We start from the raw sequence: 22,728 nt of genomic DNA, 5'->3' as shown, positions 1-22,728 counted from the left end.
ATGCAACAAACTTTGACCAGCGAATATACAGCAGATGAAATTAAAGCAGCCTTGTTCCAGATGGGACCTACAAAGGCGCCTGGACCAGACAGTATGAATGCCCTTTTTTATCAAAAGTTCTGGCATATTATTGGGGATAATGTTGTGGCTGCTGTTCTTGAATTTCTTAATTCTGGTTACATGCCTCCTGATTTGAATCATACTTTTATTGTTCTTATTCCAAAGATTAAAAATCATGTTAAGGTCTCTGACTTTAGGCCTATTAGCCTTTGTAATGTCATTTATAAAATTATTGCAAAGGTGATAGCTAACAGGTTGAAGCAAATTCTGCCCCAAATTATATCCCCAACCCAGAGTGCATTTGTACCAGGAAGACTAATTACAGATAATGTGCTGGTTGCCTGTGAAGTCCTACATGCGATGCAGGGAAGAAAGAAAGGCAAAGCTGGAGCACTTGCCTTGAAGCTGGATGTTAGTAAAGCCTATGACAGGGTAGAATGGGATTTCCTAAAAAGGGTTATGCTCAAGATGGGATTTCCAGAAGTTTGGGTGAACAGAGTTATGAGTTGTGTCTCTTCTACTTCATTCTCAGTTTTGATTAATGGAAAGCCTTACGGTTTGATTCATCCTTCTAGAGGAATCCGGCAAGGTGACCCTCTATTGCCTTACCTGTTTCTTTTATGTGCAGAAGGGTTCACATCTCTCTTGCAGAAGGCTGAATTAGATGGGATGATCCATGGGGTCTCTATTTGCAGGCGAGCACCTAACATTTCTCACTTGTTGTTTGCAGATGACTCCTTACTATTTTGCCAAGCCAAAGATAGGGAGACAAAGGTAGTTATGGAGATTTTGAAATTATATGCCGAGGCGTCGGGCCAATGCATAAACATGGACAAATCATCTGTCTACTTCAGCGGTAATACTTCACTACAACAGAGAGATGCAATCAAATCTTTATTGGGGGTGCAGGAAGTGGACAGATTTGAATCATACCTTGGTCTACCTACTCTAGTGGGCCGGAAGAAATACTAGACTTTCTCTTTTATTAAAGATAGAGTGTGGAAAAAGCTTCAAGGATGGAAAGGGAAAATGCTTTCAAGAGTAGGTAAGGAGATACTTATTAAAGCAGTGGCTCAATCGATACCAACTTACACGATGAGTGTATTTCAATTGCCGGTCAAATTATGTGAAGAACTCCAAGCCCTTTGCGCTAGATTTTGGTGGAGGCAAGTTGGAAATGAGAGGAAAATCCATTGGTTGAGTTGGGAAAAATTAACTAGACCAAAGATGGATGGGGGAATGGGATTCAAGGATTTAAGGCAATTCAATTTGGGCATGTTGGCTAAACAAGGGTGGAGATTAGTTCAAGACCAAGAGTCTTTACTTAGCCAATGTTTGAAAGCACGCTACTTTCCTAGAAGCAGTTTTTTGGAGGCCACTGATTCTCCCAATTGTTCGTTCACTTGGAAGAGCATTTTAGCAGCCAAGCCATTGAATCAAAGGGGGTCTTGTTGGAGGGTGGGTAATGGAAATTCAATTCGGGCTCTTACGGATGCGTGGATTCCGAACTATCCTACCAATAAAGTGTTACATCCAGCCCAAGTTGTTGATGAAGATTGTATGGTTGCCGACCTCATTGACCCGGAAACAGGGTGGTGGGACAGAGAGTTTGTCATGCAACATTTCAACCAGGAAGATGGGAAGGCCATTCTGCGTGTGCCGCTTAGCAGAAGGTTTATCAATGACACTCTGTTCTGGACTTTCACCAAGTCAGGGGAGTACACGGTAAGGTCTGGGTATCATGTAGCTCGGCAAGTACAGAAGGAAGTGAACTGGGCAGAGTGTTCAAACGGAGTGGTGGGAGGTGCGGTTTGGAAGGTTTTGTGGAAGTTGAAAGTGCCAAACAAAATCAAAGTATTCGGCTGGCGTGCTTGTCGCAATATACTACCAACCCGGGTCAATTTGGTGCACAAAAAGGTAATACAGGATAATAGATGTGAGCTGTGCAAAATGGAAGCTGAAACGGGTTTACATGTACTCTGGAACTGTGGTGTGGCGCAAGACATTTGGGCAGGTTGCTCGACTAGGTTGCAGAAGTGTACTGGAGTCCACGGCGATATACTTCAGCTAATGGAGCTGCTGATTGATCGGTTATCCACTGAAGAATTGGAGCTTTTCCTTGTCCAGGCGTGGATCATTTGGAACCAGCGAAACGGTATAATGCATGGGAAACAGATTCAACCACCTGAGATGTTGATCAAGCGTGCGCAAGATTTTCTGGCGGAGTTTCGGCAAGCCAACGCTCAGCTCTCCGCTTCACCTCACATACCGTGGCCGTCGAGATGGAAACCACCACCTGTGGGACGTTTCAAGTTGAACTTTGACGCGTCCATATTCCAGGATGGTGAAAATTCCGTGGTCGGAGCCATCATCCGAAATGACAAAGAAGAAGTTATGGCGGCGATATCGGCAAAGGGTCCACCGGTGACAGGCAGTGACGAGGCGGAGATTTATGCTTGTCGGAGAGCAGTGGAATTTGCGGTGGAGTGCGGCTTTACAGAGCTGATTCTCGAGGGTGATAATCAAGCTCTCATGGATGCTTTGCGCACGAGACAGGGGAGGTCGTCTTGGCTGGGCCATATTCTCCAGGACGTTTTATTTTTGCTTGATGGTCTTAGGTGGGTTTAGACTTCTTTTGTTAAGAGAAGTGCAAATAATGTGGCCCATGTACTAGCTAGATGGGCCAAGGATTTAGTGGAGGATATTGTATGGATTGAGGATTCACCCCCCCCCCCTGTGGTGGAGGCTTTGTTATTTGATTCTTCTGTTGAATGAATTATGAGGATGTTATCCTCTTCAAAAAAAAAATCATGCACATGGTATACCACAATTTATGGAGTCTAAAGTGGAACACAAAAATGATACAAATGATACATATTCAATAATGAAGTTACATCAAGAGGAAAATTGTTTGTTGTGTGAACTTGTATACCTAAAATTATGGTTTTAAAAACTGGACCGACAACCGAGAATTGTGCTTCAATCCCTAAGCACTTTGTGTAAGGGAATGTGTCAATTCAATAGCAAGGCCTTTGACTAGTCAAATAATACATTTCTAATATTTATGTATAAAAACCTTTATAATCCTTATGTGAAATTGCTTTCAGCTGTTATCTTAAATTTGATTTTCATAGAATTCTCAAAAAAAAAAAAAAATGATTTTCATAGTGATTGAATTATTATGTACGGATTATACACATGCATCTCATGTGTGCACCGCTAGTATACTTTGATTGTGTGAAAGAAGGATTATAAAAAACATAGTGTGAAAGAAGGAAGTCGAAATATATAGTAAAGACAAAACAATTAATTAAAAAAAGCAATTTTTGTAAATGAAAAGAACCTCATAATTCTGCCTTATTTTATTATTTAAAGAGTACAATAATCGCATGAGATAGTTATAAAAAAATGTAGGAGTATTAGAGTGTTCATATTAGCCTCCTCAAAATTTTAGCTAAACTATTAATAAGATTATTCGATAATTCTACTAGAGGTTTCAAACCAATGATCATTGATAATTAATTCATACCATTGTTAGATTTTTTATTTATTTATTTAAATTATAGAGTTTTAACTTTTAATCTAAGGCGTTTGCTTTTAATGATAGTTCTTTTTATTATTAAACCAAGACATCAATCGATTTTTTGTGTAAGTAGAGATTGAATCACAAATCTTTTATTCATACCATCATTAAATTGAATGAGTCAATTTGGCTTTTCTAGCATAATACAATCTAGTAAAATATTTTATAAAAGAAGCATTACCACATAATACTTTTATTTATTTATTTAAATTGAGTTTGATATTACACCATTTGTTTTTTAATTGCATTTGATATTATACGGTTCATACCATATTCATTAGGTAACCTAAGATTAGACTGCTTTTGTTATATTAGACAATATAACCATGTGATTAAAATTTATAATTAAACATTTTTTTTTTTACAATTTCCGATAACAAAAAAAATTGCATTACTTTATTTTTAATTGAAATTAGCTTAAAACCCTATATATGCAAAGGTGCAATACACACACATACAAAGTCATGTGTATATAAATTGTCTGTCATGTTTTATCTTTTTGTATAACATTTCCACCTAATAAGTAGTAAACTGTACACAGTAGTATTATATAGGAGCAAATGGAGTCTTTTTGTATTTTCTAAATTTAGATACATGAATATAGTAGACACACTAATGTATAATTGTAATGATACCATGGTTTTAAAAACCGAAACGGTCAAAGAACTAGAAAAGTGTCTGATTTCCAGTTTTTACCGATTGAACCAAAGGTTTTTACAGGACTGATCGAGGGTCCAGTTCCCTATTGAATTGCCTACTCCGATCTGGTTTTTAAAACCATAAATGACACTTGTCATGAAATTGGAGTGCATTTAAAATCTAAAAAAACTTGACATCAAATAATATGGCAATTAGAATTTAGAATGACACTTTGCACAAATTTGGAGTGCATTTTTTTTTTTTTTGGTATAATTCAATAATTACAACAAGGGGACAGGGGATTTGACTCTAGATTTCTTTTTTAGAAATGGATCTTAATGGTTTACTCAAATAGTTCTATTGTGTCAACCAATTTCTAAAAAATCTACTCGCTGTTGACTTAAAAAATTTCTACAAAATATTTATATTTTTCTTTATAATTTCTCTACCAAATTCCACAATTTTTACAATTCAATGCACAAAAAAAATTTATTCAAAAATACAAGAAATTGTATAAACCCATCCCAAAATCACATCAATTGATCTTCCCACACACCTTTTACTACCACAAATACAACTTTTGTTTTTTCATTCTTTCTCATTTTTTATCCTCCCACTTTTCTATCTCTCCAAATGTTTGAACCTTTAGACACCAAATGGAGCCTTAAATGGTTTATGCTTCAAAACAAAACTAAAACGGGGTGGGTTTACCTTTTAATGGGCTCCTAAATAGTGGACATTATGGGCTTGTCTCATGTCAACAAAGAGGCCCATAAAAGAACAAAAGAAGGCAGAGATATAAAGCCCACCCAAAACCTATATATAAAAATCAAGAGTTTAGAGCCGATCCCATTTCTCAAATTTCCAGAAAGCAAAAGTAGAGTTGAGTTCTCTACTAGCTGCAGGAGAATATATATCTATTACATTTTTCAGAATCCGAGAGAAAAAGCAAAAGCGAAATATGGCTGCTTTAGACGAAACTCCTTCAGCGAAGAGGTGGCTTCCTCTTGAAGCTAACCCTGAGGTTATGAACCAGGTATTTCTATTTCTTTTTTTCTTTTTCTTTTTTTAATTAAGCTCTGTTTGGCTGGCAAGAAATGGATCGGAAAGGATAAGAAAATATTAGTATTACAGTTGATTAGATTATATGGGCATGCGAAATTAATTTGATTGAGCTGTTTTATTTTTTTTTTTTTTCGGGGGTTAACCAGAAGCCTAAGGTTTGTTATTTTGATTTGATTTGATTTGATTTTCCCTGAGATGACAAATGGAGAGTTAGGGTTTGATGTGGAAAATTGAATGTTTATGGTTTTAAGCTTTGGATGCTATTTGTAAAAGTTTCTGATTGGGAATGGGTTTTTGGGTGTGTGGGAATATTAGTTTTTTTTTTTTTTTTTGGAGTTTGAGATGAAGGTATAAAATAACAATTGCAAGTGATTTGTGGGGTTAAAAAGAAAATTAACATATCAAAAAATAAAATAAAAGGAAGTTTTACGTACAAATTTACATGATTTTGAGTTAGGTTTATATTTTTCTTAGGGGGGAAGAATAAGAAAACGTTAAAAAATTTCTTTCTCGCAACCAAATTGAAGGTTACTAATTATTAGACAAATGGGGTTACTAATTATTACGGTTTTAAGCATTGGAGACTATTTAAGAAATTAGTAATTATATTTTTAGGTATAACGGATAACAAACAAACAAATACTACTTTTGACATTATTTGACAATCAATGGTAACTTGACAATAGTTTTCAACCCTATGGAGGAGCTCAATAGGCTAGGGATCATGCCTTGTAAGACGGATCTCATTGCTTTAATTCTCACCCTTCCTCTCCTCTTGGGATCGCTCAACAAAGTCCGTACCCAGTGCACAAAGACTTCCTTTTGTGTGGTCTAGGTGAGGTGGTTGGTAGGCAATCTTGCCTCTCTTTATTTTTTGTTGATAAATTATGAAACTTTATTGAAACCAAAAAAAGTCACCCAATTATACAAATGGGGACAGTACAATCAATCACTTAAAATTACAATGTTCAATCAAATCACCAACTAAATATACAGAAAAAAAACTCCCAACTAACATCCAATCCAACAGAGTTCTGAAGAAGAAGTAGGCAATCTTACCCCATTAGTTTTCTCACCTTTCATAAAGGAGATCTTTGTGAGGACTATCGTCTTAAAAGGATGTATCTTAGTTTGCAGGGTTCTCTTTTTGATAAAAGTATTAATCGGATGCATGTGAAAGACATTTAGATCTTATTCATTTGTTAAATCATTTTGCAGTTCCTTTGGGGCCTTGGCCTCCCAGAGGATGAGGCAGAGTGCTATGATGTTTTTGGCTTGGACCTAGAACTTTTGGAAATGGTTCCAAAGCCTGTACTAGCTGTGGTGTTTCTTTATCCCTTAACTGCACAGGTATTTTTCTAAATGGTTTGTTTCTTTCAAGCTTTGGTCCATTTTTAAACTTAAGGTCCTTGGTATCCATAAGGAGCATGTATTTGTCTACTGATGTTTTAATTCTTCTCAGAGTGAAGAAGAGAGAATTCAACAGGAAAATGAAAAGAAGGTGAGTGCAGTGGCAGTTTTATTATAATCTGTATGTAAATTACTTTCATTGTTGAACATATTTTTATTGTAATTATCTTTTCTAGGTATGCTTTCCTAGATTCCTGCGATCAAGGCTATGGCTTGTAAATAATTTGCAATTTAAGGGTTTGTTTAAAACTTAATATCACATTCCGCATCCATGGTCATAACAATAGAAACTGATTAGAGAATGTCATTATTCATTAAATGACGATAACTTGATTGGAAGTTTGTAAAGTTAAATTAATGTTTGTAATGCTTCGTATATCACAATTTTTATACTCTTTTTTTTTTTTTGTTTAATTAGAAATGATTTGTACTATTTGGTTGCAGGAAGCTAGCAGTAGTGTTTATTTTATGAAACAAACTGTTGGCAATGCTTGTGGAACAATTGGACTACTTCATGCTATTGGGAATCTCACTTCAGAGATCAAGCTTGGTAAGCTTGGAAAATTTTCTTTTCAACTATGTGTCCTGATGTGGACATTAACATGTTTTCTCTGTCCTGGGGTGTTACATATTGTATGAAAAATTATTTATCTCAATTTGAAGAGACCATAATATGTAAAATTATTGCAAATTTATCAAAAAGAACCATGCTATCTTTCTTCCTTTTTTTTCACTCTCTTTCTTTTCTGCTGTTTTTGTCACTTTGCTTGAGAAAAAAATCTCTAAAATCTTTAAGAGGAAAAAGAAAGCACACCTTAGTGTATAATGCAATACTCATTTATTTTATTAGTGTAATGCTCATGCATTTTAACATCTTCTTAAAAGTTTAAAGATGGAAAACAAAGAACATGAGGAAAAAGATGTCAGATGTGTGACTTTTTTATTATCTAAATCTTTGAAAATGAAAAAGAAGAGTGGTGAACTGTTTGCACCTAGGTGTCTGCCTTCTTAGGCTACCTAGGTGACCACTTGTGATAATACCGACAGTGTAGCAAGAGAAATAGGTTTCTACTGCATAGTCTTGAAACTTGGTAGTCCTGTCTGGTTATGCTCAGATTATCTTGGATAAATTATTCTGTAAAAGCCGAGAATTTGATTCAGACACTTTCTGTCTCTTAATGATTACTTTCTATTTTATTGAAACCATCATTATATAAACTTAATTTCCCCTTCCATTTTGGGCTGTTGTTATTTTCAGTTGAGGGATCATTCTTGGATAGGTTTTTTAAAACTACTGCTACAATGGATCCATCAGAGGTTCTCTCTCTCTCTCCCCAATTGGATGATCTGATGATGTACCTAAATGGTTTTGCCTCTTTTTTTTTTTTTTTTAATATTCTTTCCACATACTTGGTGTAGCGCGCAACATATCTTGAGAAAGACACAGAAATGGAAGTTGCTCATTCAGTAGCGGCTACTGCTGGCGAAACAGAAGTAAGTTGTTATAAACAGTTTGCAGCTTTTAAGTGAATAATGATGTATTATTCTTTTTTTTAATAAATAACAACAGTCAATTATTCTAATTTTCTTCAAAGATTTAATGTGGATGTGGTATTTGTATAGCTAGCCATTACATCTTGAAATGCTAGAGGAACGAGGTGCTGTTTAGTTTTGAGATTAAATTCTAGAAGGATGTGGTGTAAAACTCAAGTTTTACCTCTCCAATCCCAACATGTCACATCATCATATTACATATTAAAGAATAGGCACAACCACACTTAATCAATTCTAATACCCATTTGAAAATCCAACTTAACTGTGGGTTTATTGAGATGTTATTATGTATGGTATGATGTATTGAGTTTTAAGTAAAAAACCGATGTGATAATCTCTTATTGAATGGTGTAAAACATGGGTTTTACATTCCATCCTTACCAAATTTAAACTCTTTATTTTTTATTATAAATTTGGCTCATTCAGTTAGTTCCCCATGTTTTTGTCCCTAATGAAATGGCTTATAATTCATAAATACGTAAAGCAAGTGGTAACATGTCCCATTAAAATTATTTTTTTTAGACAATGGGAATTCTAGGTTTTGGATACTGGAGTAACATGTTGAATGAAAACTGGGACGTAGATTGTGTAAATTGACCTGCACATGTCATTGTTCTGTAACTAGAGAGATGTGAAATATGGTATTTTCCCTATTTGGGGTTTATTGGGTTATGTCAAGAGGTGTTGGGGAGCTTCTAGCTAGCTAGCTAGCTAGCTGAACAAGTTTTGCAGACATAGTAATGTGGTGATTTGGAACATGATCCCTCATTGCCTTATGTGGGGTATTTGGCAGGAGAGGAATGCTCAGATTTTTGAAGGGAGTGAAAGATTGATTAATGACCTAAAGCTTTCCTTCTTCCTGACTTTACTTGAATGGACAAATGCATCGGGTGTTTTCACTTTTATTTCTTTGACTGATTTGCTTGATAGGTGTTTGTTTCATGCGTCATAGTTTTGTTGTTTTCATGTTTCCTTAGTACACTGCCTGTGTGCTTTGGGTCATTGTATTCTGTTATTTTTTTTCTAATGAATTTAATTATTTATAAAAATAAATAAAATTAATTAACCCATGCTTTGAAAAGAGATATGAATACTTGATCACCTATTGCAGTGAAGGAAATAAATTTTATGCAAAATGCTTTTTGATTTCTAGGATGTCCAATTTATAAGAAAATAAAAAATGGTATGATTATCATGCCAGGGCTGTAGGTTAAAAATTAGATTAGCAACCTTGTGGCAGAGCCCAGTTTATGACTGGAGGGTTAATGTGAATAATGGAGGGTTGGTGCAGCTTACGCTGACAGGCACCAAGGCGAGATCAGATGAAGTCTTGGAGTAGGTTCACTGCAAAATAGATGTTTGTATTTAGAAATGTGTGGATCGCACATGTGAGATAGCAACACCATGTTCATAGAAAGGCTCTAAAGATTCAAGACTGAAGCATAGGGCTTTCAGTAAGAAACGGCTATGTTCCCCCCCATTTTTTTACTTTTGCATTTAGCTGAAAATCCATGATTATGGGAGTAGTAATGTGCTTATCTTCTAATTACTATTATATTTTCAGTTAAGACACATTGTGCTTCTCCTGTCTTACCAAATTTTCATGGCAGGCTTCAGAAAATGTGGACACTCATTTCATCTGTTTCTCATGTGTGGATGGTACTTTCTTAGATAACTGACTCTCTCTCTCTCTCTCTCTCCATTTTCTGAAACCAAGGGAAACCTAAAATTATAATGCCCACACACACACACACACACACACATATATATGCTTTGTATATTTAGATGCTTTTGAAAAATTTTAAATCCAAATTTATATCTGGATTTTTATCTGATTGTCTATGTTTTAAATGAAAAATGAAGGGGAACTTTATGAGCTTGATGGAAGAAAGACAGGACCAATATCTCATGGTCCATCCTCACCAAGCAGCATATTGCAGGTAAATATTGCCTCATGAAACTATTGTAATCATATGCCGTGTAAAGTCTTATTTCCTAATCATATATAGTTGACAAGGAAAGAGTGGAATAAGAATATTTTAGCTTGAAAATGAAATGAAAACGGGAGAAGGCATTGATATGGTGTGTGTGTTTCAAAGCTGTAAAACTTCTAACAGTAAGGAAATCTCCTGTGTTAGTTTAAAAAGGCTTTAAAAAAAGCCATCAAGTGGAAGACAAATTTTTAATTAATTAAAAATGAAAAAACGTTCCAAAAGGGAGTGCTTCTGATTTTTTAGTGGAAGAAAAAGCGTTAGCCACCCTTATGTCTTGTTTCAACTTGAGTAAAATGCCTCAGGAAAGCAGAAGGATAAGCTGAACCCCTGCCTGGATTAGATTGGCAGAACAGGGATTGGGTCTGGTTTGACTGAATCTTATGAGTTCACCTTTAGCTAGTTAATATAATTTTGGGCTCCAAACATTACAACCTAGGGTTGGGGCTTCGGTATCCTCTAATTTGAGTTACTGGGTTCAGTTTGCTGCCCGTGATCTGAAATGTATTTGTATCTTTAGCCTGAGAACTTCTTTTTTTTTCTTCTTTTTTTTTGGTTTTAAGTTTTAGCTTCTGATAGTATATACTTTGATTTATAACAGGATGCAGCTAAAGTCATACAGGGCATGATCGAGAAGAATCCCAACTCCCTCAACTTCAATGTTATTGCCATTTCAAAGAAATCTGAGGGTGCATCTTAAGGTTGCTGTTTAGCTCGATTAATTCATCAATGGTTCAAGTGTTAATGATGTAGTTGGTAGGCATCTTTAAACCCCCACTGACTTTTTCAGTTTGTAAGCATGTCAACAAGCATCTTGGCATAAGCTCATGGTTCTGTTTCCATAGAGCAGATACATTGATCCTGTGGATGACTGTAGGGTAGACTGTTTAGTGTCTCCTAAACTATGCTATATATTTGCAGCCTGTCTGATTTATGCTTATAGGGCTCCAGCATAATTTGAACTTAAATTGATTTTGATGCTAATGATTTTGGGCTACTAAAGAATGAATGTGATGGGAATCTATATGCCTTGGACTGTTTGTGACAAGCCTTGTTACTCAATTGACATTTCTTGGTATTTCCAATGAAGACATTAGGTTCAAAACCTCTCTCCCCTAATGAAACTATCGAATTATCAAAAAAATAAAAGAAATGGATATATTAAATACTTAATTGTCCAAAATATTCTTCAGGGCGGGTTCTGAATTTTGTGTGTGCCTGCTGCCTGGTTGCACCTCTAGTGGATTTAGAAATTAAATTAGGCTTGGGGGGAAATATCTTATTTGGAAATTAATCTGGGATTGATTGAATAAAAAAAAGATTTTTTTTTTTTTTTTAATTTATTTGTCTCAATCAATTTGGAACAAAGATAGAGATATGAGAAGAGGAGAGGGGAAGGGAGTCAAAATATACTAAAATTGTACATATATTTTGGAGGAAGCTTCAACCTATCATATGGTTACTAATAAAACTATGTGTACTTATTATTAATAAGTCAGGTCACGTGACGAAAATTACAGGTAAATAGTTTTTTCAATTTTTGCATAATGGGGTGGATGAATTTTCCTCCAAATTAATTTGGAGGTAAACATTTTCTTATATTTAGGGTCCGTTTGGGATCCGTTTATTTTACTGAAACTGAAATTTTTTTTTTTGAAAGTACTGTAGATAAAGATAAATGTTAGCTGAAATAGTACAGTAGGACCAATAAATAGTACCAAAAAGTGCAATGGGGCTATGAATAGTAACAAAAATAAGTTGAATAGTAAAATAAGTTGGCAAATTTTATCATGCCAAATGCACACTTACTACATTTTAGTCAACTTTTATTCTTCTCCCCTCTTTCCTCACCTTCATCTATCTAGACGGGGAAGTGATTTACAGCATAGATAGAGCTGAAAAATTATTTTTAAATAAAATTTATTCTTAAAATATCTCTAATGGTAGAGAAAATTTAAGTCTAGCAATGTTTTCACAAAAATACACATTTAATTAACATTCTTTTGGCAAAGAAAATTTTAAGTCTAGCTTTAGAGTTTTTCTCAAGTCTCAACAGAAAATACAAATAAGTAACTTTTATAGTTTCTCTCAACAGTGTAAAAAAAAAAAAAAAACTTTATGAAGGTCTTACAAGATATTATAGCCTTCATCAAATGGAAGATCTAAATATTTTACTTCTTTATTGGGTTCCAATTAATTGATAATTTCATCTATACATAAAAAAATAGTAAAAAAAAAATTACGGGTGTCTTTACTTAATGGTAAAAAGTAATCATGGTGAAAGAGAAACCGTGACGCCCAAATCTCAATTGCTCTCTCTTATTGGGTTTGGGTCCTCAATTTATTTGTTTTACTTAGGGGATGCTTTTAGCCCACAATGGGAGGTCCCTAGAGTAGTTGTTGGTTATGCTTGTTTGGGCCCCCAAGGTGATTCGCCAAATCTATTTGTGAGCTTTGGTCAAGGATAAGAGCTTTGAGCCGAGCTCCCCCTTTGGTTCCCAATAGTATTCCTCTCACTTCTCTTATGTTTTCACTCCCAACACCATCCAACCCCAATCCCTCTCCCTCCTCTCCCTTTTATACTCTTTCATTAATGGGTCCTTCATCATGACGAAATCTTTTACACATGCGTGGGTCCTACCAAATCGAAGGTCCAAGTGACTCCTTGAGTTTATGGCACTATTCCTCTATTAAATTCGGAATCTACAATGTCTCCTATTAGTTTTATTATGTTAGACTACTTCGTAACTTGTGCCCGATACCAATTAGGATCCTCAGTAGTGCATGGGCACTTGGTTAGGAATTAAGGGTTCTAGGCATTGGGCCTTCCACAGCATGTCAAACTTCTAGTCGAATTCACCCTTCTAACGTGGACGGTCCAATGTTCTCAGCCTACCTCCAAGACTGGCCAAATGCAGCCCACTTCTAAAATGGGCCGAACGCATCTTTTTCCCCCCTACAGAAACAATAAAGTAAAATCTTGTGTGCATACAAACTCTTTCAAGTTCAAAAAAAAGGCAGCAAGCACTAGTTTTAATTTTAACTAAATTGCAAATTGTATCATTTAAGTTTAGGATTATTTTGATTTTTCCTTTAAATTTTAAAAGTTTACATTTTTACTCTTGACATTATATGTCACTTTGATTTAAGTCATTCCATTTATATCCATTACTAAAGTAGTTAAAGTCATCTCAACTCGAAATGACATTTTTATAAATAATTACGAGAAACTTTAGTTACAACTTTAATAGACTTTTTAGGTATAATGGCAGATATAACTAGCGTATTGGTTAAGTTATATCAAAACAACTCTAGATTTGGTTTCTATCCAAAAAGAAAAGAAAAAAAAGAAAAAGAAAACTCTAGATTTGGTTTAATTTGTAATTGAGTTTTTATTAACTAAATATAAAAGACATTATACAGTAGGAAGTAACAACAGAACAAGACCCACGCCGTGCACGTTAGCAATACCAAAACTCATATCGTAAGTAACACAAACATATATATATACGACCACGCTCAGCTCTCCCTCCCTCCCTCACAACCCTATCTCCTTGGTAAAACCAAAAAGCTCTCTCCTTTTCTATTTTTGGTTCATCAAACATACAATATCTTTGTTACTTGTTTTTGTTTTTTGTGTTTTGTGTTTTAGCAATGGAGATAGAGGAAAATCAAGCCCACCTCATCGACCACTTCGTGAAGCAAGTCTCCAGTGGTACTGATCACACACCCTCCTCTCTCGCCAACCTCATCGTCGAAGCCACCTCCCACTCTTCTCTCTTCGCTTTCTCTGAGATTCTCGCCCTCCCCAATCTCCTTCAGGTCACTCTTCTTTTCCTATTATATTATTTTCTATTGCTTTTTTCTTTTTTAAGGTACTTATTGTTGGTTGAAATCATGTGAGTTTGACTAATATTTATGACACCCAATACAAAAAGTTCTTCAGATTCAATGTATACCGCCTTCTAATTTTTTCTGCGTGTCAATTAGATTTCGCTTTTTTTTTTTTTATTGGGTTTTCAGTCTTGATTTCTAAAGTATTGCTTATTCTACTATACGATTAGGATTAGGGCCAAGAGCCTGTGTTTTCAACATCTTGGGACCTCCTCTCCATTCCTCCATGCTAGAGCATGAGCTCCACAATTTGCCCAACTAACCCAAAAAAAAATATGATAAATAAATAATATTTTAATGAAATGTCGTATAAAATAGATACACAAATGTGTTTTTGGAAAGAAGTTAGGTAAAATAGAAAAAATAGGTTCTTAGCTAATGCTAATATTCTAACTATCATATATTGTCAAATATATATATATATATATATATATATCAAATGTCAATACCAAAATAAAAGATATTGGAATATTTACTATAACACCTGTTGATAGATGGGCAAAACTTAAGAATAGTTAGTTGTCCTTGGGGCAAAATGTCACTTTTTGTGTCAATACAATCATATAGTTGAATTTAATTTGAAAACCTAAGCTACAACATTACAACACCTAAAGAATTATACCTAAATTTTGCCTTAATGGTTTATGTGCATCATTCAGATTTGTTTCTCTTTTTATTTTTTTCAGTTTCTTTTACTTATAAATTGGCAAATAAGATGTAGGATATTCTCAAGAATTAGCTTCAAGTTAGACTAGGTGTGAGCTTGATAAAACTTACACCACTCTATAGATTTTTATTAGGCTCATATTTTTTTCAATCCTATCATTAGATCACATGTAACTTTGAGCAGTTTATAGATGAGATGATTCTTATTAGGCTCATATCTTAATGTCTGAGTTTGACGAATTGCTTAGCCAATAAAAAGGAGTTACATGATATTCAACTTAATGTTTGCACAAATAGTTTTTTTCTTTCTTTTTATTTCGGGTTCGTTTCATGTATTGATCATAACCTACTTGTATCCTTGATTAGTTGTAAACCAGGGGCATTATTACCCACAAAAAAAACCCAAAACAAAGCATCATTGTGTTTGGAAAATTTTCTTTTCTTTGCCAAGACTCCATTTACTTCGATTAGAAAAATGGTTTTTGAAGGACTTCTTATGAATAAATTTGAATGTTCCATTCATCTCAATCGTCATGATTTTTGGTGTATGACTTGATTTTGGTTCAAAGAAATATAAAGCTCTTTTTACTATTTGAAACTTTTTTCCTTTCCCTCTGAAGCTTATTCTAGTTTTTGAAAGGATTCTTATGGATAAAATCATTAAAATGTCTTTTCACAATTTGAAATCTTGAAACTTTTTCCTATAAATCTTTATTGTTGAAATGACCAGATCCTAAATAGCTAAATTGTCAACTATATAAGAATGTCAAAACAGACGTTGATTGTTCCTGTGCTTACGTACTTAATATGTGTGTCGCATCATATTGCCATGTCTTTCCCCTATAATATTTCAGCCATAGCCATCAGCTTGTGCATACTGAATTGAATTTTATTGAAACTGCAAAATGAAGAAAAGTGAGTGTGCATCCCTTCTCCCTTTTCCCCTCTTGCCGATTCTAGTTCTATCAACACCTCTTTAATTCTTCCGATCAATTACTTACCTTTGAGTTGTCTAGCTGCCATAAGTAATTACATTATATTTGTACTAATAATACAACTTTATTACAGCTTCAGGGAACTGAATATTCTGGATACATTGATGTGCTTCGGCTATTTGCTCATGGTAGATGGAGAGACTACAAGAGTAAGAAACTTTCCTTACAAACTCTTTCTTTTGTTGATGTTGTTTTCTCCTTTTTAATTTCCTTTTGAAGGGGAGCAGGTATGGCTCTATTTTTTAATCAGTGACTCATATTTCTTATATCTATGACCACTTTTTGTTTCATACTTCACCATGGATATCTTAACCATTAATAGTGTTGTCTATAATGTCTAGATTATCAGCGATTATCTTCTTCTTCTTCTTGTTTTTTTTTTTTTTGGAATTAATGTAATTACAACGGGACAATCTCAGTGGAAGAATAGTGGTAATATTTTACAGTGACTAAATTTAAAAAGTCAGCCTTTTTTTTTTTTTTTTTGAGATTTAAACAGATAATCATCTCTGTTTAAATCCAGTACATCTTTCATTGGGCTTCCTGCTTCCCCTTTTATGTTCACAATATATACCTGTGATAATCCCTATTATAAAGAGCATACATCAACAAAAGTACCAAACCTGTGTTTAATGAATTTTTTTTTTTTGTCTGGAATGTCTTGCATTCAACTAAAGTTAAGCATCATCTTATTTCATATGTAATTTTGGGGCCTTTCATATCTTTGCTGTTAAATTTTATTTATATTTTCATTATCATAATTTTCAAATTACTTTTTTTTTAGGAGAGAAGCTATATATCTTTTTTTTTTTTAACAAAAAACCAAAAACCTTCTTTTCATAACACAATTAATTTTTTTTACGTTTTTCTTGTCAATCCTACAAGGGATAATGGTAACAGTTGCCACAGAGATTAAAGTATAGGTCTATTGTTATTTCAACCAAAGCCAACTATGATCACTTATATATGTTCATATGCTAGGATAAATGTGAAAAACAAAAGAAAATCAGAAACCATTAGGAATACACGAAAACTTATATATATGATCCAATTTAATACTTTTTTCATGAGTTATGTTTAGAATATGACTAAGAAAACCCCTAAAAAATAAACAGCCACAATAGCGACTTGCAGGGGGCATGAAATTTCTGTGAATTCTATCGTATTTAGCCCTTGATGTGTTTTTTCATCTCTCTCTCTCTCTCGAGAGAATGGAATAACGGAAAAATACACCCAAAAAATATGGTAATAGAGAATTGTAATAATTTCTTCATAATCCTTTTAAGGAAATTATCAATGCTTGAAGTTCTTGGTCAAATGCATTCTAAACAATGACACTCCATGACGAGGTAGTATTAGGTATCATGGTGATATATCTATTCTCTCTCACAAGGGTGGGACCCACTCCCTTGTGAGAGAGATTTGATACATCACCTTGATACAAAATATAAATTGCTCCATGAATCTATGATGGCTTTAGATATAATTCTGTTTCTCTTGCAGAATAATTATTATATCCACCAATTGATGGTCAGTGGGCAATGGCATTAGTCCTATGTAAGATATTGCAGTCTGTAACTGTAATATCATTGATAAACTACTCTTGTCCCAAAACCTTAAAACAATAGGAAAGCATGACTATAATCACTTTAGTATTATTCCAACACTTCCCCTCATGTTTAGGCCCAAACTTGACCCCAATAAGTGAGGCCCCACATGTGAAATTTTAACTTCCGACGTAGGACCACATACTTTGAGAACATGATAAACCACTACATTTCCCAAAAGCTTAAATTGATAGGAAACAGTGAATTAAATCACTTCACCACTATTCTCATAAAATGGCTGTTAAAAGAAGGCACTCAAATCCATTATTGCTGCTGTCACTTCAGAAGATTATATCAATATATATATATATATATATGTACGTATTTTATGAGGGCTCTATCATGAACAGTAAGGTCTTGGACCAGTCCATTTTCAGTTGTTTATAGGTTGTCATTGCCAGTGGCACAATTCCTTATTTTCTTTTATGTCTTGGCCTTTTAATGTACCTCATACACTAACATGAATTGAGGGGTTCTAATGATTTGAATGTGTACAAGGTAATGCTGGCCTTCTTCCATTGCTAGTACCTGATCAAATCCTCAAGTTAAAACAGCTTAGTGTACTTACTCTTGCTGAGACAAACAAGGTATACAAATTTACAGTTTTTGATACCCATATATATATATATATATATATATATCTTAGTCATTTCTTTTTATTGCAATCAATTTTTTATCTGCCTTGAACTTCTAAGTTAATTGTGTAAATGGTTATAGAATTTGATTGCAGATGCAAATATCTTCTTGAGAGTTGAAATCTTCTGTTTTCCCTTTCCTTGATGTGGTACTTGGGTCTCTTTAAACACTTAATTAATTCCAAGGCAATTTAGTCCCATGTAATTAACATACCAGAAAATTACTATGCCAAGTTCCTGGGGCTGGCCACCAGAAGGGCTGTGGTAGGATTCAGACATGGGCTAATATGCTTCTGCAGGTATGCTGAACTCAAGTCAAAGATTTACTCAGCTAAGCCGTGGGGTTGAGATGTATTATGGTTATCCCTTTAAGTATGGCTACAAAGGCGAGAAGCCATAATGCAACTTAGCTAACTTAAATCAATTTACACATCTATTATGCCCAAAGATCAACTGTTTTGGTCAGGCATATTATACATAGGCCTTGGGAGTTGTGATTGTATTTCATATTTCCCCTTAGAGTCTCACATCTCAACATCATTAAAAGATTTTTCCATGCTGCTTGCCTAGGTAGCAAAGATGATAAAAATTTGAATTTTGGAAACTAATTCAGTTTGGAATGTTCTGTTATTATCTTAGGGTCCTGAATGTTCTGTTATTTTCTTTAATTCATCAGTAACGATAAAGAATAAAAGAGAATGATTTTCAATCATATATGTAAAGAACTACTTTTCCAATTTTACATATTAATATTTTTCAAAAGTGAAGCTATGATATTGCAATGGTTTTCCGCAGTCAGTTTATGGTGGTCAGGTAATCTGAGTTGAACTCAGAAGCCTTGATGTACAGATTGCTTGCATTGATTGTCTCTTGTATTTGTGGAGAAATATAATTAGATATGTTTTTAATTGTTTATTTCTTTGGACTCCTATGGTTTTAATTAATGATTGAACTCTCTCACAGGTTCTTGCCTATGATCAACTTCTTGAGGAACTTGATATTTCTAACGTACGAGAACTTGAAGACTTTCTTATCAATGAGTGCATCTATGCCGTAGGTCCCTTATTCCTATAAATTATACTTGTACCAAAAATTTGCCTTGTCAATGTAGGGTGAAAGTAATGCAATATCTTTGATTATATTTTAACCAGTAACATAAGATTTAAAATCTGAGACATTCACATTTTAATATCTGAAAAAAGATTTCTGATAATGATCTTATATATCTGTGTAGGGCATAGTCAAAGGGAAGTTGGATCAGAAGCAAAGACGTTTTGAGGTTTGATTTTTTTTTTTTTTTTTTTGGTTTTTGGGTACATGTTACAAAACTCAATGCTTAATCTTGAGATTATGCTTTTGTGTAGGTACAATTTGCAGCAGGGAGGGATTTGAGACCTGGACAGCTTGATAATATGATACAGACCTTAGGAAACTGGTGAGTCTTGGTTCAAATATCATAGCATACCTTATGTCCAAAACACTAGCTGCAGATCCATGTTAAAGGCCATTTAACAGAGTTAATTTCTATGTACCTCATACTGACCCTCCAGTTTAAGTAATTTTCTATGATGACACCTTGACTTTACATAATACATCGTGTTATTTTGATATCAATGTCAGACAGTCTGTTCAGTTAAAATCGGTCTCCCCTTCACAATCTGTTTGGGTTCCCATGCCACATCAGATATAATTGTAACAATGGTATCCTGTATATTTTGTGTCTAAATCCCCAGCCCAATGTGGATTGAATATCTTAGATTTATAGGCTACCAGAAGTCACCTTCTTTGATTTGTGTAGTATAGTTTTAGATCAAACCTCACCAATGCCTACCTCTCCACTTGGATTGGCTACTTAAAACCATGTTTATTGCTGTGGTTTGTCAGATATGATCCAAGTCTGCTGAACTTAACAATGTTTTGTTAGTTTTACAATGATGTCAAAACATTTTTTTTAATTTTTTATAAAGGCCGCAACTCATGTTCATTGGATGCATTTAGTAGACATATGACTGTATAACTTCTTCCCTCCAGTTAATCCTTTAGAATTGGAATGATACTTCATAACTTAAACATTTCTTTTCTTATTCTGCAAGTAATGTTCCTTGTATTTTCTGTGTCATTGGTTGCTCTAAAAATTCTTTGGAGGACATTTTAAAGTTGCTATTCATGATATTAGGTTAGAAAATTCAGACAATGTACTTCTCACAATTCAAGAGAAGATTAAATGGGCTGAAACAAAGTCTGTGTCAGATACGAAACACCAGGAGGAAGTTAAGGAAAGGGTGGAAGAAGTCAAGAAATCTCTCAGTCACAAGGTCAGTTGATTACACCTTTCTTGCTTTTATGAATTTGGTGTATATAACTAAATAATTTTTATACGTAACTGAGATTAATTGGTAACAAGATGTGGAAATGCACATTTAACTTGCAGAATTAGTAATGATATTCCCAAACTTTGCCCATTATGATAGGCTCACAATGCTTGCTCTCTCTAATCCTAATCTTTTGCTCCAATATTTTCTTTATGATCTTTTTTTGCTCCTCTCACCTTCCCCCAACACCCCCCCCCCCCCCCCCCCCCAATTTTATGTCTGAACAATTAACGAAGAATTCTATGTTAAACAAATCTACATCTCAGAGGTCCAAGCAATATTCATATATCAACAGAAGTGTTAGGAAGAAAATGATGTTTCTTAATCCTAGTGTTCATCCTTCCTAAGTTTGTTATAAAAATCCATTTCAAAAGCTTAACATTTAAAATTTTTAATTTTAATTTTTTGTTTTGTTTTTGTGTGTGTGTGTGTGTGAAAGAGATTAGTTTTTGGACAGTCCTTCCTAATTACATGGCAGAATTTACTGTAAGCAGGGTTACAATGGGAGCCGACCACTTGGCAAGATGATGTGCTCGGAAAGTGACGAAGAAATGGAATTTTATGAGCACGATCGAATCCAACCCAAAAGGTATTACAATTGAAATTTTTCACACCCCAAGCCTTATGTTACTGAATTTTCCCTTGCATTGTTTGAAACCTTCATTATATCTAATTAGTCAACGTCTCTATGCCAAGACTACCCGTGTGGTATTTGTAATGGGTCATCATGCGTTCAGATCATGAGAATTTAATCTCCTTTAGGATGACATGCTGTGCTAATACTTCTAATCCAGTATGAGCCATAGTTTGACCCAATTTGATCCAAGTTGTTGACCAATTTGAATCATTTGTAGATAAAAATTAAAAAACCCCCATTTTGGAAATAGTACTCGATCTGTTAGGCTGGTTTTACTTCATACTGATACCAAATGTGAGCTGGAATTGAGATGACCTAACATATGGTTTCATTATTTACAAGGTCTCTTTAGTAACTGATTGAATATATAAATGGACAAAGAGAAACCCTTTAAACTCCTTCTATATCTTTTTATTGAATTTGAATTTTGAAAATTGAACCGCTGGATTTTATGTTCTTAACATGCATGTAAAATTTCATTCAAATCGGATGTTATTTACCATTCAATCAATAAACTTATTTTTTATGCATAATTTTAGACCACAAAAACTTGAAATTTAAACATTTGATTAATGACATAAGTATTGATCTTTAATCTTCTTGAAATTCTGCAAACATGGAGGATATAATAAGAATATGCAATTTAACGGTTAAATTTTCAAAATTCACATTCAATAAAAAGATAGAGGCAGAGTTTGAAGAGTTTTTCTCCAAATTAGTTTAGAGAGAATCGTTTTCCTATAGTTTGATCTCTATTCATGTTTGGCCTTTATAACCCAATTACCTTCGAACTAATGCCCCACTTGAGATAGGCAACAAACAGAGGAGATTATGGACAGTTTTACTCTATGATCCAGGCTAATATGTGTTACATTCCACATATCAACCATTCAATCTCATTAAATTCAAAATTGCAGGAGAAGACCACCGAGACATTTCTATGGGCTAAAACCATAGATCCTTTGGCGTGTTCCAGAGCCTCGCCAGATTATCTTTGTTCATGGTGTTTTGCAATATTATAAAGGGAGCATGAGTTCCATCTTGTCATTGTATTTCATTTAAATTTATGGAGAACAAATCGAGCTTTCTGGTGAAACCAAAAACTTTACTAGATGTAATGCAATATGGCCTGCTCAGTAATATAGATTAGTGGTTGCTCATTTACCCTTAAATTAGGCTATGAACACATCAAGGAACGGATTAGAAGGAAAGATGAATCCATGTATGAGAATGGCCATCTTAATTTTCTTTCTTTAATTTTTTCTGGTATTTACATGAAATACTTTTTTTTTTTTTTTTTTGTATGTATAGTATGTACATGTAAAATGTCATGTTATGTGTAGATAATTTGCCTCACCATTTCTTAAAAGTTATTATGACTTTTGAGTAGAGTTGTGGTATGCATTTGTATTAGAATCTCATTTTTTTTTTTTTCTCCCTTGTGTGTGTATTTGTTTCTCTAAAATAAAAGAAAATAAAAACAACTTAAGCAAAAGTGTCATCTTTCAAATCAATTTTGGAGGAGCAAACCTGCTAACCGACCAGTTGTTGCTAGATTTTGAGGGTGGAGACTCATAGCCAACTGTCGAAGTAGTCAGTTTAGGTGGCAGGTTGGTCAGA

General features: G+C 34.2%; 2 protein-coding genes across 3 annotated transcripts; both read left to right on the top strand.

Annotated features, from left to right (window-relative positions):
* Positions 1-5,084: 5,084 nt before the first annotated feature.
* LOC126709242 (ubiquitin carboxyl-terminal hydrolase 3) lies at positions 5,085-11,342 on the top strand. 2 transcript variants are annotated; one of them, XM_050409386.1, is made up of 9 exons: positions 5,085-5,318; positions 6,566-6,697; positions 6,810-6,848; positions 7,202-7,307; positions 8,016-8,074; positions 8,177-8,251; positions 9,922-9,970; positions 10,175-10,251; positions 10,904-11,342. In XM_050409386.1, the coding sequence occupies exons 1-9, from the start codon at positions 5,244-5,246 to the stop codon at positions 11,000-11,002; spliced, it is 711 nt and encodes a 236-aa protein (XP_050265343.1). In that variant the 5' UTR covers positions 5,085-5,243; the 3' UTR covers positions 11,003-11,342. The 2 variants fall into 2 exon arrangements, with proteins under 2 accessions (XP_050265343.1, XP_050265344.1); XM_050409387.1 differs by lacking the exon at positions 9,922-9,970.
* A 2,411-nt stretch (positions 11,343-13,753) lies between these two features.
* LOC126709117 (COP9 signalosome complex subunit 7-like) lies at positions 13,754-22,365 on the top strand. Its single transcript, XM_050409213.1, has 10 exons — positions 13,754-13,859; positions 13,955-14,124; positions 15,931-16,006; positions 17,963-18,051; positions 19,063-19,152; positions 19,334-19,378; positions 19,464-19,534; positions 20,276-20,414; positions 20,966-21,060; positions 22,026-22,365. The coding sequence occupies exons 2-10, from the start codon at positions 13,957-13,959 to the stop codon at positions 22,063-22,065; spliced, it is 813 nt and encodes a 270-aa protein (XP_050265170.1). The 5' UTR covers positions 13,754-13,859; positions 13,955-13,956; the 3' UTR covers positions 22,066-22,365.
* The last annotated feature ends 363 nt before the right edge of the window (positions 22,366-22,728 follow it).

This window comes from Quercus robur, chromosome 12 (assembly GCF_932294415.1).
Source record: "Quercus robur chromosome 12, dhQueRobu3.1, whole genome shotgun sequence".
Classification (NCBI taxonomy): Eukaryota; Viridiplantae; Streptophyta; class Magnoliopsida; order Fagales; family Fagaceae; genus Quercus; species Quercus robur.
This window is presented reverse-complemented; position numbering and strand designations above follow the sequence as displayed.